The following is a 20,684-nucleotide window of genomic DNA, read 5'->3' as shown; positions in this document are numbered from 1 at the left end:
CACTCTCTATTACATTATATTGGACTATTTAGATGGAGCAGAAATCTGAACTAAGTCAGATACATGGATATTAAAAGTGGTTAGGAACTGTTCGATATTTCTTGATCTTAACTAGATATAAAATATCATGTGACTCAAGCCATCTTAAAAACCCACATATACTGTAGGGCCAAGTCTTCCTCTTGATTACAACTATGACTTCCTGGCAGTGGGATTGGACACATATAAATGAGCATAGAATTTGGCCCAAGGTATTTAAACCTTTCTGAGATGATGCCATGATTTCGAACTCTGTATTTCCCTTTATAATAGAAAAACAGTATATGACTGTGGGAAGTTAAAATTTTTCTAGGTTTCTTCTCAAGACTCTCACTTAAGGTGAGTTTAGCAAGTACTGCTTTGAATGCCTTGGTCATCATTTGGAGGTCAGACTAGATCAGTGGTTCTCAACTAGGGATCTGGGGCCCCTGGAGGGCTGCGAGCAGGTTTCAGGGGGCCTGCCAAGCAGGGCCAGCATCAGACTCACTGAGGCCCACGGCAGAAAGCGAAAGTTCCATTGCATGGGGCTGAAGCCCTGGGGCTCTGAGCCCCACCACTCGGGGCTGAAGCTGAAGCCTAAGAAATGCAGCTTTGCGAGGCTCCCTATGGTGTGGGGCCTTGGGCAATTTCCCTGCTTGCTACCCCTAATGTCAGCCCTCACTTTTATATGCAGAAAAACAATTGTTGCAACACAAGTGGGCCGTGGAGCTTTTATAGCATGTTGGGGGTGGGGGGGGCGCTTAAAAAGAAAAAGGTTGAGAACCTCTGGACTAAATGATTTAAAGGTCTCTTTTGGCCTTAAACACTATGAAATCCACCTCTACAGCAAACGGACAACCCTGCCACTAAATGGACCATGCATTTAGCTACCCAGACCCTAGAAGTGTTTGCATTTTATGCTGTTTTACCTGAAAGTGAAATATTCCAGCATAACCCGGTCCAAAATTTTGATCTTGAGGTACAACTCTGGCTAATGTTTTTTCATTTAGTGTAAGAGAAGCTATAGCTGCTAATAGCCAGCAGTCACCTGCAAATTGAAAACACCAACACACAGATCACCAATAATATATGGTGAAAATATTCACAATCTACAGGAAAAAGATACTGTAGCAGCCTTGTCTCAAACTGTACAGGTAAGATTCTGACATCAGTTATGCTAGTGTAACTGAAGTCAGTAGAATTATTCTGGATTTATACCACTGTAACAAAGATCACAATCCTGCCCTACATGTATTACAGGTTCTGCATTTAACTATGTATTAAGAGTTCTCATTGGGTGGAGTAAACTCACATCCATTTCATTTATTTGCATTTTATTTCCTGTGCAATGTGAGATGCTACACAAACCAGCTATAACCAGCCATAACTGACTATGAATACAACTACTGTCAGCTGTTTTCCCCCATGTAGTGAGCTAATTTTGCTCTTATTTACTATTTCATTGTAAATCCAGATGAATTCTACAAAGTCCCTTGTTATTTGGGTTTACACTGACTTTAACTCATTATAGTGAAAGTTCACAAAGTCTGGGAAGTACTTTTTGCCACTGGGGGGAAAAAAGTCTGAAGAGACTTAATTTGTTGACGCTACATGTGACATTTCACATGACTTCCTATTATAAGCAAGCAGTATGATGGCTGGTTGCCCACCACCTAAGGACACATCAATATTCTGTTTAACTTAAAACTTCAGGAGAAGACTGGCTGGCTAGCTGGCACCAACCAGGCAAGATGCCACATGGAACCACTCAATTCTCAGCTTCCTTGGAAGTCATATAGCAGGGGTTGGCAACCTTTCAGAATTGGTGTGCTGAGTCTTCATTTATTCACTCTAACTGAAGGTTTCGTGTGCCGGTAATACATTTTAACCTTTTTAGAAGTTCTCTTTCTATAAGTCTATAATATATAACTAAACTATGGTTGTATGTAAAGTAAATAAGGTTTCAGAATGTTTTAGAAGCTTCATTTAAAATTAATTAAAATGCAGAGCCCCCTGGACTGGTGGCCAGGACCCAGGCAGTGTGAGTGCCACTGAAAATCAGCTCATGTGCCGCCTTCGGCACCCATGCCATAGGTTGCCTACCCCTGTCATATAGCATCTGAGCCAAGACCTGATCTCATTGAAATAAAGGACAAAGTTTCCATTGGCCTCAACGGGGCCAGGCTTTGCCCTTTTCTGTGTGTTTTTCTTCCTCAAGACAAAGGCAAAACCTTGGCTTTGTGTTAGTGACTCACAGGAAGGGAAACTGCTCAAGAATGAAACAGAACAAAAATGAGTCATGTGCACTTTTTCCAAACCAGAAGGCCTGCTACAAGCCCTGGGTTATTTACATGGAGTGAAGGGAGTAGTGAGTGTCTCACAGGAGGCACAAAGGTCTGAAAAATACCTATAAGCCATTTTGGAAGAGTATTAGGAAATCATTCAACTTGCAATGTACACCTTATGGAAATGTCCTATGGAATTCAGCTGGGATTAAATAAAGAGGTTTCTATGGAAATGTAATAGGATTGAATAGAAATTACTCTAAAACCTATAGAATTCAATAGAAAATGATAAACCTTCTTCTGAGAGACAAGGTGGGTGAAGTAATATTTTTGATTTATTCACTCACTGTGTCTCTCTAATATCCTGGGACCAACACAGCTACAACACCACTGCAAACTTTCTTTATGTTTTTTGGATGATCCTATAGTGTTGCATAGCAAGAATATAATTCTCTAAAAATCTGTACGATTCTATAGTTGTGGTACTTTTTGAGTGTAGTGAAATTCAATTCAAAGCACCCGTTATTTAGAGTGGGATGAGTCAGAAGCTAAAACCAATTTAGAAGTTAGTCACATAACACTATGTGCCTGTACTAAATACCTTCATCATTTTAAAATGAATTTTTATATTCTTATTTGCTCTTTCTCTGAGGGCAGAGACTTTATCTTGCAGTATCAAGTAGATGTGTCATGGCATTACTATGCAGCCATGTTGCATCAGTGCATAATATTGCAGCTTCATGTCAAACACAACACTAGCATCAACCTGTGGTGTTGCTTTGACACGGTGGGACACAACATCAGTATGTGCTGTGCAGTGCCTTGCCATGAGGATAGCTGCATCATGACTTTAAGACTGCTCGGAAAGTATTTGAGACTCTACATTGCTGTAGATGCTATTATGCGCTTACAGGACACAGACCTGGGACTCTCCTGTGAATTTCATGATGGATCGCAACTGGCAGCATTAACTTCTCCCTCGCCTTTCACAGCTCTGTCTCTTTAATTTGGAGGGAAGAAAGTGAATGTTTGCTTCCCCAGCAACCAATACTTTATTGAGGCATCCAGAAATGGGTATGGGGTTAGAATGAGAACACGTTACTTCTGAGTTTCACTTCTTCCACCAGTTTAGGGAACAAAAGACTGGAGAGGCAGTTTTGCCTACTGGGTAGAGCATTGGACTGGGCTCTAGACACAGCTCTGCTGCTAGGTGACCTTGGGTGAATCACTTCCCTATTCTGTGCCTTGGTTTCCCCACCTGTAGAATGGGGATATTGATACTGAACTCCTTTGTAAAGGACTTTGAGATCCACTGATGAGATGTGCTACATAAGAGCTAGGAATTACTATTCGATAATAACCACCACCACCCCGCCCCCTTCTAGAATCTCCTGTAACACGGCACGTGGATAAGTGTGGAATAATTCTGTAAAGGGAAAACACTCACCAAGATCCCCTTGACAAATGTCAGTTCTTGTGGCTCCTCCAACTATAAACTGTGGGTCTTTAACAATTTCCTGAGAGAGTAAGAGAGAAAAAAATCATTTAAAATATGCCTGGACAAATATAGTAACATTTAGGGGATGAACCTGTCACCAATATGCTACATGCATTACTGCAAGCCTTGAGAAACTGGCTACCACACAATAATACAGACACTGCGTTACACTGTGTTGAGCCTTTGTTGCTAATTATAGTGTGTCCCAATGAAATGATCGTTTGTTCTAATTTTTTCTAATGAACGGAGTGCTGATGAAAGGTACTGGATTGGCAACCCTGAGAGAGTGCAGGCCTGTGTTTACTTGCAGAGCATTTATAGCATAGGCAGTGGTGAGCAACCATAACATCTTCCCTTAAAAAAAAAAGAAAAAAGAGGCTGATCCCAACCTTTGTTTGCTTTACCAAGTAATGTTAGTTTTAAGTGGGAGCTGGCTCAAGTATAACACTCCACACCCTTGAGTGTCCAAAGGTTGAGAGGGGCTGAGCCGATAAGACACTTGTAGAAAGGAAAGCAATGTTGACTGGCATTTCTTTGATTATTTTAAGTTCAATTAAAAATATCACAGATGTTCTGCATTGGATCGAAAATTATGTCTGTAAAACAATTAATCTGTCAGGGATTTCCCCCCTTGAAATCTAACTTGTCACTTTAAAAAAAAAGCATTCACTGCTTTGCCGCTGGTTCTCAATTGCACTTGTGTCTCTTTGAATGGAACATTGGGGTATGATGGGTAAGGCTGCGATTTAGTCACAGAGTTCACGGAAGTCACATAATCCGCAGAAGGCAAGAGGGACCCTCGCTGCTCCCACCTGCTATGGGTGGCAAGAAGGACCCCCGGAGCTCCCAGCTACCGTAGGTGACCTGTCCCTAACTTTTACTAAAAATATCCAGGAAGAAAACTTAGCCTTAATGATGGGCACCTATTGATCTTTGTCCTAGAAGTACCCCTTTAATCTAAATATCTTAGGTACTTATATGGCTCCCCCTACTGTAGTGCCTCATAATCTTTGATGTAGTTATCTTTGCAATACCCCTGTGAGCTAGGGAACTACTCTCATCCCTGTTCTACAGATAGGAAACTGTGGCATAGAGAGGTTTGCCCAAGACTGCACAGGAAGTCTGTGGTGAGCACTGACCTGAACCGACTCCTTTAAAATGTCAGGCTAGTGCCCTACCCCTGGATCATTTTTCTTTCAATGAATAGGCCTCCTTCTCCTTTTCTACCTCACAGACTCCCTGGCACACCTAAGAGATCTCCCTGCACTTTCACCTTTGCCCTGGAAAACAGGTAGCTACAAATACCTTCTCTTGTCTCCCTTGAGAATGAAGACAGATGCTAGTGCCCATCTGTGAATGGAACTAGCTAGTATTCATTCAGGACAACCAGAAAGCAATCACCTCAATATTCTATAGCAATGAAATCTACTATAGTGACAAAGAGAAACTTTGAAAGGACACACAGAAAATATGATAGTATAAACATCTAGCCCACCATCCTGAACAATAAATGTAAGCTGACAGAATTGATTGTTACAGAATGAAGGCCTTATCCAAAGTCCATTGAAGCCAATGGAAAGCCTCTCATTGACTTCACTGGGCTTTCAATCAGGCCCTAGGGAAAGAAAAGAAATAACATGGACAAAATGTTCTCTCATACATTTTGCGATCTATCTCCATTTCTCTCTAGAAAGCCATCCTGCCTCTCATGACTACATAGGGAATACGGAGTGTCATTAGGACGGCTGAAGTAAACTGTAAACCCTGAATATGATGAAAACCACTTCAAGCCAGCAGTAGACCCCCCGCCCCTCGGCCCCTAGTTCCAGCACCTACGCTATGGGTCCAAACCTGCAAAGTGCTGAGCTCCTAAAATTAATGGGATGGTGGGGTGTAAGTGAGAGCATAAATTGGCCCTCTATTTCTATCCAGTAGCAGTTTCAATACCATAAAAATAAACACCTTTCAGTGACGCCATGTCATCTTCTGAGGCATATCAACACAATGGCAAATGAAATTCAATGTCTATATATGCAAAGTAATGCACACTGGAGGGGCTAATGTAAACCACTAAAACGCCTCACAGCATTCTAAATTAACTGGATCAACTCAGGAAAGCAATGCAGGCATGTGTGTGGATAGCTCAGTTAAGACCTCTCTGCTCAATATGCAGCTGGGGTAAAAAAGAAGCAAAGATGTTACGTCGCATAAGGAGTGGGGTGGCAAATAATATGGAAAATATTATAATGCAGTTCTATAAATCAATGGCACAGCTTCATCTGGAAGACTGTGGGCTGAGCTGGTCCCTCCATTTCTAAAAGGATATTGCAGGATTCAAAGGGGTTCAGAGAAGGGCAATGAGAATGATCCTAGGCCTGGAAATATTCTCTTGTGAAGAGGGATTGATAAGATGAGGAATGTTTACCTTAGAAAGGAAATTAATAAGTGGGGACATGATAAAAATATACAAAATAATCAATGGTCTTGACAAGGTAGGTTGGGAGCTCTGGTCTCCCATCACATAACACAAGAACAAGGGGACAGTCAATGAAATGAATAGGCGGGAAATTCAACACTGATTAAAGGATTTTTTTTCACATAACGTGTAATTAAACTGCGGAACTCACCTTAGGTGCTGGAACTAAGGGTACTGCTTCAGCTCCTGGCTTGAAGTTGTTTCCATCATATCCAGGGTTTACAGTTTGGTTCAATGTTTCTCAGCATCCCCACTATATAAATTGTTTCAGCACCTATGGAACTCATTAAACCTGAAGTTTTTGAGGCTAAGAACTTATGAAATGATTGGACATTTATATGGATCTCAAGAATGTTTAGAATTAATATAATTAACAACAACAACAAAAAATGGTGGCAGGGATATTAAATCTCATGTTTCAGGATTTAAACCAATATCTAACTACTAGAGATTGTGATGAGATGTGCTTAGTGCAGGGATCTTATACCTTCCTCTGAAGCATATGGTACTGGCCACCATCAGGGACAGGATATTGGACTAGATGGACCTTGTCTGAGGCAGTACGGCAATTCCTCTGTTCTTAGGGAAGAAAATAATTCTGAAGCATTGGGGAACGCGTCTTCTGCATGATTTCTGCCCACTGTGGCCATTAGATACCACCCAACTGTCCTGTTTCTATTCCAGGCTGAACATCATGGAATAAATTCATCCTAGGGCCTGGTCTACACTACGCGTCTAAACCAATTTTAGCAGCGTTAAACCGATTTAATGCTGTACCCGTCCACACTAAGAGGCCCTTTATATCAATATAAAGGGCTCTTTAAATCGGTTTCTGTACTCCTCCCTGACGAGAGGAGTAGCGCTAAAATCGGTATTACCATATTGGATTAGGGTTAGTTGGCCGCAAATCGACTGTATTGGCCTCCGGGCGGTATCTCACAGTGCACCACTGTGACCGCTCTGGACAGCAATCTCAATTTGGATGCAGTGGCCAGGTAAACAGGAAAAGCCCCTCAAAATTTTGATTTTCATTTCCTGTTTGCCCAGCGTGGAGCTCTGATCAGCACGGGTGGCAATGCAGTCCCAAATCCAAAAAGAGCTCCAGCATGGACCGTACAGGAGATACTGAATCTGATCGCTGTATGGGGAAACAAATCTGTTCTATCAAAGCTCCGTTACAGAAGACGAAATGCCAAAGCGTTTGAAAAAAAAATCTACAGGCTACACAGTGCTGCGTGACAAGCATAACGGGAAGCCAGAGACTCAAATGGATGCTCATGGAGGGAGGGAGGGGGTACTGAGGACTCCAGCTATCCCACAGTCCCCAGCAGTCTCTGAAAAGTATTTGCATTCTTGGCTGAGCTCCCAATGCCTGTAGGTTCAAACATATTGTCCGGCGTGGTTCAGGGAATAGCTCGTCAATTTACTCTGCCCCCCTCATGTGAAAGAAAAGGGAAAGAAATCTTTTCTTGACTTCTTTCAATGTCACCCTATGTCTACTGAATGCTGCAGGTGGATGTGATGCTGCAGAAGTGAAGAGCACTATCCGCTCCTCTCCCCTCCCCGGTGGCAGATGATGCAGTAGGACTGGTAACTGTCCTTATTATCAACCCGTGAGAGCTCCTGGCTGGCTTCAGGTGAGGCTAGCCGGGGGCGCCTGGGTGAAAATAGGAATGATTCTCGGTCGTTCCCAGTAGATGGTACAGAACGGCTGGTAACCGTCTTCATCATAGCAACTGGGGGCTAAGCTCCATCAGCCCCCTCCCTTTCCTGTGTAAAGAGAAGATTCTGTCCTGCCTGGATTATCATAGCAGCGGTATGCTGGGCTCCTCTCCCTCGCACCGCTTAATGTCCTGCCTGGACTGTCAGAGCACCGACAGGCTGCCTCCCCCTCATTTTATCTCACTAACAAGTCACTGTTTCTTATTCCTGCATTCTTTATAACTTCATGACACAAATGGGGGGGACACTGCCACAGTAGCCCAGGAAGGTTGGGGGAGGAGGGAAGCAACGGGTGGGGTTGTTGCAGGGGCATCCCCCGTGAATGGCATGTAGCTCATCATTTCTGCGGGATCTGACACGGAGCAGCTGTGCTCTCTGATACACTGCTTCTCTAGTACACTTGCCCCATATTCTAGGCAGTACTGACTCTATTTTTAGAAACCATAAAGGAGGGATTGACTAGGGGAGTCATTCCCAGTTTTGCCTTTGCTCCCCCGGCCGATCTCAGCCGGGGCACCCATGATAGCAGCAGACAGTACAGAAGGACAGATAACTGTCATCTCATTGCCAAATTAAGCTGGCAGCAAACAGTACAGAAAGCCTGGTAACCGTTTCTGCTATCTTGCAAAAGCAAATGAATGCTGCTGTGTAGCGCTGGAGTATCGCCTCTGTCCGTAGCATCCAGTACACATACGGTGACTGTAAAAAAAAAAAGCTGAACGGGCTCCATGGTTGCCTTGCTATGGCGTCTGCCAGGGCAATCCAGGGAAAAAGGGCGCGAAATGATTGTCTGCCGTTGCTTTCCAGGAGGAAGGAATGACTGAAGACATTTACCCAGAACCACCAGCGACAATGATTTTTTGCCCCATCAGCCACTGGGCTCTCAACCCAGAATTCTAAGGGGTGGGGAAGACTGTGGGAACTATGGGATAGCTAAGGAATAGCTACCCACAGTGCAATGCTCCAGAAATCGACGCTAGCCTCGGACCATGGACATACACCGCTGAATTAATGTGCTTAGTGTGGCCGCGTGCACTCGACTTTATACAATCTATTTTATAAAACCGGTTTATGTAAAATCGGAATAATCCCGTAGTGTAGACATGCCCTAGGACTATGCCAGCTTCCACTAGCTTAAACTCAGACACAGGGTCCCTGAGATGGAAAATCTACCAAGTGATGATATGGTGATGCACAGTAGCCATCTCTAATTTCCCTTCCACCAGGGGGCCTAGAGGAGACTAGCACAGTCCAAAAAGTGGCTGGTGCTGGTCCAAAAGGAGGCAGGGTGCATTGATTCAGCACCTAACAGCAGCAGTTAGTAGTAGTGCAGCTTCTGTGGATCTCTGGAGGATTTTTAAGCTGCTTCCCCCCAAAGGACAGCCCAATGGAAAAGAGGCAGCCACCTCTGATTAAATATCCCCAGCAAGAGCGATTCTTGGTCAGTGAATTCTGGTTCACGTTGTACCAGAAGTCTGTTGTTCGTTGCCTGATGAAATCTTTCCTGAGACAACTGGACATGGGATCAGACCCTAAGCACTATACGTAACCCTACCCTGGCGGTGTTGTACATGCCTCTGACACATACCTAAGTTGTCTGTTTTCTTACACTTTGGCAACATTTGTATAGCTTGTCATGTCGATAAAGCCTCGTTGAATTCATCTGAACAAAATGGTTAAGTCCTGTGAATCCAGTCAGTCAATCTGTCCTGAAATCCTGTTGCAGAACTGGTTGTATAGGTGATAGCACAGTTTCAAGGTACCTGCACCATCCTCTGTGGTACATACTAGGAGTGCTCAGTTAGGTTTCGGGTCGCTAGCTGTCATCTGTCTCTGGGCAGGGACCCTTGTCCCATGCCCTTTTGACTGGAGGTTTTAAGTCTGCACAGCCTCTTGCTTTGCCATGTGACATCCCCGGCCAGCCAGTCTGCCAAATGGCCAGTGCTTGTGCTTTGCTTTCTCTCCAAGGACTGTGAACAGTGTATTGCCAGCAGTAACAAGTTACCGCACCACACTTTCTAAGCAAGCACAGTTATTGAAAGGATTCCAGAGAAAACATAATAAACGACAAAAGGTCCTAGACACATGCTAAAAGCTTACCGGAGATCAACCATCAGTCTTAGGTAAGCCAAAGTTCTTCCAACCCAGCGGCCCTCTTGGACAGAAGGTCCTGTCCATTTGCTGGATCAGAAAGCAGGCCCTCAGTCAGTTTAAACCCAGCCTCATTATAGCAAAAGCCATTTTTTTATTTCTTGGTCTCTGGAAAACCCAGTTTGAACCAGAATATGCAACCCCCGCCCTCTCCCCCAGGAGTGGTATATCTCTGAAGATGTTTACAACCTATGTGGTTCCTTAATCGCCCCTCAACTGTTTTTGGTTCTTGGAAGAGCTGTGATAACCTTGCCCCCTGGAGTTGCATAGCATCTCTGGCCAATCGTGATCTATAAACTGAATAAGGTATGGTCCCCAAAGATACTGCATGCAATTGCAATATCTGTCACAAGTGGGGGCCACACTATTTCAGTTAAGCAGCCGAGCAAGAAGCCCCTTTATTGATGCTTTTGCAAAAGGAGAAAGTTCAACAGCAAAACAATAATAGGGGAGCAAATGCAATCTTTCAAACACGGCAGTTCCCTAGAAGGAAAATGAGTTAGTTTGTATTTATTTTAGTGTATTTAACAGTCATAATTCTGTAGTGTCAGAGATTCTGATTCCTTCATAGCTAACCAAGGCCAGGTCCAGGTCCGGGCAATGAAATTTGGCAATAGCCCAAAATGAGTAAGTTAAACAGCCTGCAGGTTTAGACTATCAGGGCACACTATAAAGTGAATCTGTTTTGCCAGGCTTTTGTACATGAGGCAGATGGCTGGGGATTAATATGCTTAGCGAGGGTGGGATATTTTTATATTATTTACAGAGTGTGATTATTGTGTTACGTTGGGGTGGGGAATGGGGATAAGTTGCTGAAGTTGTATACATATTATACTGTGTATATTTTTGGTGCTAGGCATATTAGAAGTGGGAAGAATCTATTGAACAAGCTTTAGAACAACTCATGTTTTTAAAAAGTGGGTAGCTAACATCACATAAAACCCTATAACGTGGCAAGCCCTTCACTTTCCTATCTACATGAGCCAGTTTGCTACACCCAGTCTTGTTGCACTGAAATATTGCCAAGTTCTGGAGGTAACCCCTTTGCTGATAATCCCTGCTGGATACGGCAGCATCCCTTTGAATTGCCAACATGCCATTTGAATGCTGACTTGTTAAAGACCTGGTAGTGGACCTGGCAAACAGGGTAGCCCTGGAGGTGCATTTTGACCAAAGTTCCCAATTCAGGAGGCAGCAGCCAAGTGATTAAAAAAGCGACCCACCCTCTCAATGATCAAACTGCATGTCCCAACCCAATAAGACGTTGAGTGCCCCACTTGCAATGCGCTGAGCATATTGGAGCCAATTCTCTGTTCCATCCTGGTCTCTTTGTAGTAGTCTGGTGGCAAAGGGAGGGTAGAATTGGCCTCAAGAATAAGGGTTTTGCAGAGTGGCATAAAGCCAGACATATGGCTCTGTGCCAGATCCCCCTCGCAGCACCGTGATAGAGAGTGAAGGGGTTATGGCTAGGGGAAAGGTTCAGATTATCCCTGTCCTGCAGCTATTTTCATCTGAGGAAGAGCCCCAAGAGACTTGATACTGGCTGAGTACAAGCTAGAGCAACCATGAGACTGCTCTAATTTACACAGGATGCCCGGCTAAGAATACAGTGAGGCACAAAGGTGGTTTAAAGCCACCTTCCTTCATTTGGAAAGCATTCAATGCCTTTCAGGATTCAGCCCTTAGGGAAGATAATACTGCATCTTTGTAACAAAAAGGCTCAATCCTGCTCCTATTGAAATAGACACGAGCATGGCAAAAGAGCATAGCCTTACAGAGGAGAAGACAGACATTAACATCTCCCCACAGGTGCAAATGAGAAATGTCCATTGGCAATTAAAGTCTTTATCCAGAGCTGCAAGTCACACATTAAGTCAACATAATTTATGCTCATGTAGGGACGAGGATGGTACCTTTAGAGTATTTTCTGGCTTCAAAGGAGGTGGCAGAGGGCAAGTGACCTGCCCACATTCCTTCAAGCCAAATGCCTTCCGGCAAGAAGCATTAGTAAGGTTTATGTGTCACAGTTACAGAAAACAAAGGCAAGTCAAATCAGAACTTGTCATTACCTGACCCACCTGCTTGTTAAATACCCCCGGGCCCTGGAATGTGTGACCTGTAACTAAATGATAAAAAAAAAAAAAAAGACCATTCATAGTCCTTGCAACATTACAGTGGAGGAAAAAGTGAGGGGATTGTGATTTTAACAATATGCATTATTTTAGAATTGCTGCTTACAGGGAACATAAGTATGCAGCGATTAAGAAACTCACATTTGAAGAGAGCTGTTTAACGTAATCTGTCCCCAAAAGCCCTAAAACTGTGTACCCCCCTCAATAACCGTTTACTCTCTACATACTGGGTGCAGAGAGCTCCCATCGTGCTCTTTATGTGCACAACTTCCCGAGGCCAGGATGTTGGTAACCAACACCAGCTAGCTCTGGATAATTGCATGGTATTGAGGTATCATAGCTCATTTTTACAAATGGCATTTCATATCCTACTTGTATAGAAACCCTTCCCACCAGACTAAATGGCTTGTGGTAGTAATGAGATAAGGAGCCTTTCAAATCCAGGCCACTAGTGGGAATCTCTCTTAGATTAATAGAAACCAAACTGTATTACTGTCTGACGATTGTTTGGTAGCAGTTGTAAAATGAGTTCGTGGTCACATGGCAGCTCCTAGAGAACTGACTCTGCATCATAATTAGTACTCTTGTGGCCATTCTCATGAGAGACATAGACTTCAATTTTCTTTTGCTCACCACAGTGTAAATTGGGGGTAATGTCCCTGACTGTCAGTTACGTCAGTGTAACCCGGAGGAGAATCAGGTCCCAAGGAATGAATGGACATGAAAGCTGAACCATGGGTGGCCCTCATCTGCTTTAACGGATTTCAGTTTCCAGGGCTACCAAGCCTACACCTTTCAGGAGCACTACATTTTAAAAGCACATCTCCTTGTGATTTTGGCATAGCACTCTCCAAACTTCTGGAGTGTGACTTTGCAGCTGCTCTTGTTCTGCCTGTATACAACCCTACCATATTATAGTGTTATAATTGTGAGAGTTTTGTGCAACACAACATCCTGGAGTCACCTTGAAAGAAGGCCCTGATCCCTCAGTTTAATCCAGCATGAATGATGGTGCAAGGGCTAGGTCAGAGGCAAGTTGCAATGGTTCAAAGTAGCAGCAGCTTAATTTACAAAGGAGAGATGGGAGGTCATAAGGAGCCCAACTCGGTCCCCAAAGTGGGAGGTATTGGCTGAAAAAGGGACAGTGACCAGGGCAGGCAGGCAATCCACTGATGTAATGAGATTCCCAGAGATTCCCATCAGCAGAGTTCACACAAAGCCCCCTGTCCTCCACAGAGAGGAGTTCCACTGTTGGGTGCAACAGTATTCTATGACAGGTAAGTGGGGAACAAGACCTGGGAGATGGGTTGGAAACAGGAGGGGGCATGGGCTATAATGGCAGAGAGGAAGGAGGGTCAGGGCAAAGCTGGGAGGCAAAATCAAACCAGTATCTTAGATGCCTTTATACAAATGCAAGAAGTATGGGTAATAAGCAGGAAGAACTGGAAGTGCTAATAAATAAATACAAGTATGACATTATTGGCATTACTGAAACTTGGTGGGATAATACACACGACTGGAATGTTGGTGTGGATGGGTATAGTTTGCTCAGGAAGGATAGACAGGGGAAAAAGGGAGGAGGTGTTGCCTTATATATTAAAAATGTACACACTTGGACTGAGGTGGAGATGGACATAGGAGACGGAAGGGTGGAGAGTCTCTCGGTTAGGCTAAAAGGGGTAAAAAACACAGGTGATGTCGTGCTGGGAGTCTACTACAGGCCACCTAATCAGGCAGAAGAGGTGGATGAGGCTTTTTTTCAAACAACTAACAAAATCATCGAAAGCCCAAGATTTGGTGGTGATGGGGGACTTCAACTATCCAGATATATGTTGGGACAATAACACCGCGGGGCACAGACTATCCAATAAGTTCCTGGACTGCATTGCAGACAACTTTTTATTTCAGAAAGTTGAAAAAGCTACTAGGGGGGAAGCTGTTCTAGACTTGATTTTAACAAATAGGGAGGAACTTGTTGAGAATTTGAAAGTAGAAGGAAGCTTGGGTGAAAGTGATCATGAAATCATAGAATTTGCAATTTTAAGGAAGGGTAGAAGGGAGTACAGCAGAATAGAGACAATGGATTTCAGGAAGGCGGATTTTGGTAAGCTCAGAGAGCTGATAGGCAAGGTCCCATGGGAATTAAGACTGAGGGGAAAAACAACTGAGGAAAGTTGGCAGTTTTTCAAAGGGACGCTATTAAGGGCCCAAAAGCAAGTTATTCCGATGGCTAGGAAAGATAGAAAATGTGGCAAAAGACCACCTTGGCTTTCCCTTGAGATCTTGCGTGACCTACAAAATAAAAAGGCGTCATATAAAAAATGGAAACTAGGTCAGATCACGAAGGATGAATATAGGCAAATAACACAGGAATGCAGAGGCAAGATTAGAAAAGCAAAGGCACAAAATGAACTCAAACTAGCTATGGGAATAAAGGGAAACAAGAAGACTTTTTATCAATACATTAGAAGCAAGAGGAGGACTAAGGACAGGGTAGGCCCACTGCTCAATGAGGAGGGGGGTAACAGTAACGGGAGACTTGCAAATGGCAGAGATGCTTAATGACTTCTTTGTTTCGGTATTCACTGAGAAGTCTGAAGGAATGTCTAGTATAGTGAATGCTTACGGGAAGAGGGTAGATTTAGAAGAGAAAATAAGCATAGAGCAAGTAAAAAATCACTTAGAAAAGTTAGATGCCTGCAAGTCACCAGGGCCTGATGAAATGCATCCTAGAATACTCAAGGAGTTAATAGAAGAGGTATCTGAGCCTCTAGCTATTATCTTTGGGAAATCATGGGAGACGGGGGAGATTCCAGAAGACTGGAAGGGGGCAAATATAATGCCCATCTATAAAAAGGGAAATAAAAACAACCCAGGAAACTACAGACCAGTTAGTTTAACTTCTGTGCCAGGGAAGATAATGGAGCAGGTAATCAAAGAAATCATCTGCAAACACTTGGAAGGTGGTAAGGTGATAGGGAATAGCCAGCATGGATTTGTAAAGAACAAATCGTGTCAAACTAATCTGATAACGTTCTTTGATAGGATAACAAGCCTTGTGGATAAGGGAGAAGCGGTGGATGTGATATATCTAGACTTCAGTAAGGCATTTGATACAGTCTCGCATGATATTCTTATAGATAAGCTAGGAAAGTACAATTTAGATGGGGCTACTATAAGGTGGGTGCATAACTGGCTGGATAACCGTACTCAGAGAGTAGTTGTTAATGGCTCCCAATCCTGCTGGAAAGGTATAACAAGTGGGGTTCCGCAGGGTTCTGTTTTGGGACCGGTTCTGTTCAATATCTTCATCAACGATTTAGATGTTGGCATAGAAAGTACGCTTATTAAGTTTGTGGACGATACCAAACTGGGAGGGATTGCAACTGCTTTGGAGGACAGGGTCAAAATTCAAAATGATCTGGACAAGTTGGAGAAATGGTCTGAGGTAAACAGGATGAAGTTCAATAAAGATAAATGCAAAGTGCTCCACTTAGGAAGGAACAATCAGTTTCACACATATAGAATGGGAAGAGACTGTCTAGGAAGGAGTATGGCAGAAAGAGATCTAGGGGTCATAGTGGACCACAAGCTTAATATGAGTCAACAGTGTGATACTGTTGCAAAAAAAGCAAACGTGATTCTGGGATGCATTAACAGGTGTGTTGTAAACAAGACACGAGAAGTCATTCTTCCGCTTTACTCTGCGCTGGTTAGGCCTCAACTGGAGTATTGTGTCCAGTTCTGGGCACCGCATTTCAAGAAAGATGTAGAGAAATTGGAGAGGGTCCAGAGAAGAGCAACAAGAATGATTAAAGGTCTTGAGAACATGACCTATGAAGGAAGGCTGAAGGAATTGGGTTTGTTTAGTTTGGAAAAGAGAAGACTGAGAGGGGACATGATAGCAGTTTTCAGGTATCTAAAAGGGTGTCATCAGGAGGAGGGAGAAAACTTATTCACCTTAGCCTCCAATGATAGAACAAGAAACAATGGGCTTAAACTGCAGCAAGGGAGATTTAGGTTGGACATTAGGAAAAAGTTCCTAACTGTCAGGGTAGTTAAACACTGGAATAGATTGCCTAGGGAAGTTGTAGAATCTCCATCTCTGGAGATATTTAAGAGTAGGTTAGATAAATGTCTATCAGGGATGGTCTAGACAGTATTTGGTCCTGCCATGAGGGCAGGGGACTGGACTCGATGACCTCTCCAGGTCCCTTCCAGTCCTAGAGTCTATGAGTCTATGAGTCTATGCAGGAAGGAGACTGTCACAGCTCTCCATGGCAAATTTGCTGATTTGGCTTATAAACTGGATTGCATATTCAATAGTTATGGAACAAACATCTATTTACAAACCAAACATGGAATGCATATGGACCATAAAAGGAGAGACAGAAAGAGTGTTCCCCATAAAACAGATATAGAGCCTGTTGTATAGAAGCTGTTTATCCTGGGAGCAAGGGTTAAATTAAATTCCTGAGTGGAAGAGCCAGAGTTTAAAGTCACTGGTGTGTGGTCGTTCTTCTCTGAAACCAGAGGTGGCTAGGAGATGGGGAAGATTCCAGTAGATGAGGCATTGACTCAGCTTCTCATGCTGACTGGGCTTGGACCTCAGGGAACATTTAAACTCTCAGTGCAGAGCCTGTGGTTGTGTGGTGAGAATCTTGTGGGGGACTTCTGGTCTTCATGAGCCTGATCCATAGTCCTCTGAAGTCAACAGGGATCTTTCATTGACTTCAGTGGCTTGTGGATCCGGTCCATAAAGCTTGGCTGTGGATAATTTAAAATACTCAGTATTCAAGCCTTGTTTGGATCAAATTATTACATAGCTGAGAGTTTGCCTTCATTGGTCCCTGCCCTCCATAATGTACATCAGATTTGCCTCTTTAAAATCCTCATTGTGTCGTGTAGTCTATATTGCCGTGGAGAGATCCCAAACTCCACTCTGTATTCTGCTTCTTTTGGAACCAAGAAAGCAGAGATCACCCCTGAAGAATACAGAATACCAACACCTGCTGGAACAGGACATGGTGGGACAGTATGAGCAAGTTTAACTCTTGTGTATCTTGATTGACTTGAGTGAAACCACTATCAATTCACATTGAAGTAATGGACAGGAGAATCAGGTCCTATAATTTCCATAGATTTCTAGCCAGGCTGGATCCATTCAATAAAGCTGCTAATATTTAGTGTATTAATTAAAGGCAACTAGAAATCTGGAGCACATTACTATCAACTGAGGCTTCAGGTTTATGAAGAACCTGAAAAATCCATCCACTAAGGTACTTGAGGTACTGAACTTTTACTGAACCTGTTTTTTCATGCAGTTTCAAGACACACCTTCATTTTTCTTACTAATGGAATGTAGATACAGGTGCATGGCAATGCCTTACTATGTGATATGGTTTCAGTCCAACACCAACACGCCTCCAAAATCTGGGAATTGACATTATATAACACTATAGAATATGCTACATACATGGGAATCTGACTGGAATAGCTATTGTGGAATGGCTTGTTCTGCAGTAGCTATTCAGGTCAATTTTCCCCATGTTGACATTCCCTAAGTAGATGTAACTTACGTACCAAAGCGATAAAAGAAGGTGATACTTACAGTAGTCCAAACACTACTTTAATTTATGCTTTCTTCTGGCTCAAGAGAGGGTGATTTACATTAACTTGGTCTCCCTTCCATATTGAGAGTGTGTGTGTAAGCCGGTCTGAGGGAGTCTGAACAGGTGTAAATCAATCTCATTTTCATGACCTTACATTTCATCTCTGCCCCAAACTGACTGCAACATTCAACTCCAGAGCTGGAGGTTGGTGGGGGTTCTTCAGATAGGGAGAGTTTTGGTTCAAGTCCATTTCTAGACCACAAATTCATTTGCATTGGCAAGCGATGGGGAAAAAACATTCCCAGGCACTGTAATTATTGCAGAATATGTGATATTTATACTGGGCTAGCCACTAACAATCTAAATAATACATGAGGGTATAGAGAAAAGAGAGGTGGATCATGCCAAGAGGGAAAAAATGAGGAAGGGGTCACATGTTCTCCAAAATTAATTTTAAAAGTATCTGTCAGAAGATATAGTTTTAAGGTTTTCTTTTCAAATAAGAAAGAGAAATCAGGATACTATTGCTAAATAGCTTTTATTATCTTATAGCATTTGGGATTTGGCATATAGGGCCAGATACTCAGCTTTTGTAAATCAGCAGTGCTCCATTGTCTTCAGGGAGGTTATGCGAATGTACACCAGCTGGCCTATAATGTGTATACACACATACACACACACACACACACCTTTGACAAATTAGAAAGTCCTTCTGATATGGAAGGGAGAGTAAACAGGCTTGATTTACATGCTGAGGAGCCAGAAGAAGGTGAAACTTAAAGTAGTGTGTGGGCTGCTGTACCTTAAACTTTCTTACCCCCTCCTGTTAGCTGCTTTTCTTGCTACACTGCTCACACACACACACACACTTTCACATGGCAGAAATCATAGCCTAAAGACACATCCCACGTCAAGTCACTTATTTGACTTGAAATTCTTCCCAATTTAGCTTGCAAAAACTAGTGATGGCTGGATCTGGAAGAGATGCTGAAGACAGACCACTCTCCATTGCTACAAATAACGACTTGAAACAATAATGATACTAATAGACCTCTGGTAGAAAGAAAAACCATTATTGACTGTGTGTTTCAGAGGGAAAGGTAAACAGGGCTTTTGCTGCCCTAGATTCACAAATATTTGTGTTTGGTACCAGATACAGTATGTAAGAATCACATAGCCATATTATTTTACTATGTCCACACATTCAAATTTATAGCTTATGTTCAGAGCATATGTTGCACAACTGGATGGAGTCAATGGACTTCATGCCCTCTCGCACCTAACACCTGCAGGGATCCATCCTGTCCCTGGGCAGCAGTAGAGACAGCACTCAGGTGGCCTCAGTCCCATGTGGGTTCGGCAGCCTGGGGAGTAGGACCTGATGTGAGAAGTGTCTGTAGCAATTCCATAGTTAAGGCTGAATTTTTCACTTAAAGCAGGGATTCAGCCTCTTCGTTATGTACGAAAACTAGAGAGCATCCTTCCCATAATTGCAGCACATACACTTTGGATACAAAATGAATTTTCTGAGAATTTACCAGTAAATCTGTTAATTAGTTTAGAAACTATAATGAACTAAGAACGGGTCTTTTGAGAAATATAGCACCCGCTGGCAGACCCTTGTTTTGCTCTTAAAATCTCAGTAACAGAGTAACACAGGCTCTTCAAATGTCCCATATAATTAAAACTCACTGAAATCTTGTGCATAGGCTTCACTTGAATATTTTTATGACCAAAGGGCATTTCCCTCAATTTTTCTTCCTAGCTGAAAGACAGAAGTCTTGACTCTGCACTGTCGTGACACCATGCCACACCTGTAGGATTAGGATCAAGGCATTTTAGTGTTGGTGGCTGCAGTTTGGATTAAATCAATTTTTAAAGACAAACTTGTTTTTATTTTTCCATTCTTTTCCCCCTTCACCGTGTCCTTACTGGGCTGAGTTAAAGTTCCTGCTGAAGGAGAAACTTTCTGTTGTGAAGAATGGCAGGAAAAGATGAGCATTAATCCTTAACAAATATTTCAAATGTAACCTATACACCAGATTCCAGCCAGTTTTAAGTGACTGAAGAGTGTGTGACAGACAGGGCAGAGCTAAGGTTGCTTGAGTGGCCCAACTGCATTTCCAGGTCTTAACATGTCTGAATTTCTTTTAAATGTAACCTTAATTGTGGATTTCCTGGTTTATAACGGTAGGTTTTTTGATCATTATAATATACCTGGAATGTATTTTACTCTAAATGACTCATATGTACTCTCACTCTTAGCTCTATCTTAACCTAGCATTTGTCTGGGAATAATGCTAAGCAGCGGGCTTGTTGGAGGCAGTCTATATGGACTGCTATGCAGCATGCTACTATACAGACTACAGAAGGGGGGCACAAAAGAACAAAACTAACTAAATGCAAAATTCTAAAGTTAATAAGTCAGTTTTTTTGGCAGTGTAGAAGCAATGGGAAGGGGTTACAGGAGTTATGGTTTGATATGGAATTTTTAAATGCCATTTAAAAAAATGTTTCAAAACCACCACATTGTGCACACACATTGTTTGTGCATGGTATGATCTGATTACTGTTATCATCATTTTTCTCATCCCCTCCAACACACCTATGCAGCTTGTCTTATATTAGGCCAGATCCTGCAAAGATTAAGGCAGGTGCTTAACTTCAAACATGTGTGTAGTGCCACTGAACTCAACAACATTCAATCTGCTGTGGATACAGTCTACCACAGCCCTTACTTGGGATGGACAATATGGCCCTTACAAATTTACTAAAAATCATGGACTCAGT

At 42.8% G+C, this 20,684-nt stretch overlaps 1 protein-coding gene across 4 annotated transcripts in view; it reads right to left on the bottom strand.

Moving 5' to 3' along the window:
- CAPN9 (calpain 9) overlaps positions 1-20,684 on the bottom strand; it is a 53,470-nt gene that overhangs the window by 31,891 nt on the left and 895 nt on the right. For all 4 annotated transcript variants that reach the window (XR_007773829.1, XR_007773828.1, XM_050949081.1 and 1 more), the window contains exons 2-3: positions 3,751-3,820; positions 948-1,066 (exon numbers count right to left, since the gene is read on the bottom strand). Coding sequence is in view for 2 of the 4 variants with exons in the window: in XM_050949081.1 (XP_050805038.1) it covers positions 948-1,066; positions 3,751-3,820 (189 nt within the window). In the remaining 2 variants the exon portion in view is untranslated. The remainder of the gene's footprint in view (positions 1-947; positions 1,067-3,750; positions 3,821-20,684) is intronic.

The sequence above is a fragment of the Gopherus flavomarginatus genome, chromosome 4, assembly GCF_025201925.1.
Source record: "Gopherus flavomarginatus isolate rGopFla2 chromosome 4, rGopFla2.mat.asm, whole genome shotgun sequence".
Taxonomy (NCBI): domain Eukaryota; kingdom Metazoa; phylum Chordata; order Testudines; family Testudinidae; genus Gopherus; species Gopherus flavomarginatus.
Note: the sequence above shows the minus strand (reverse complement) of the source record. Positions and strands in the feature narration are given on the sequence as shown.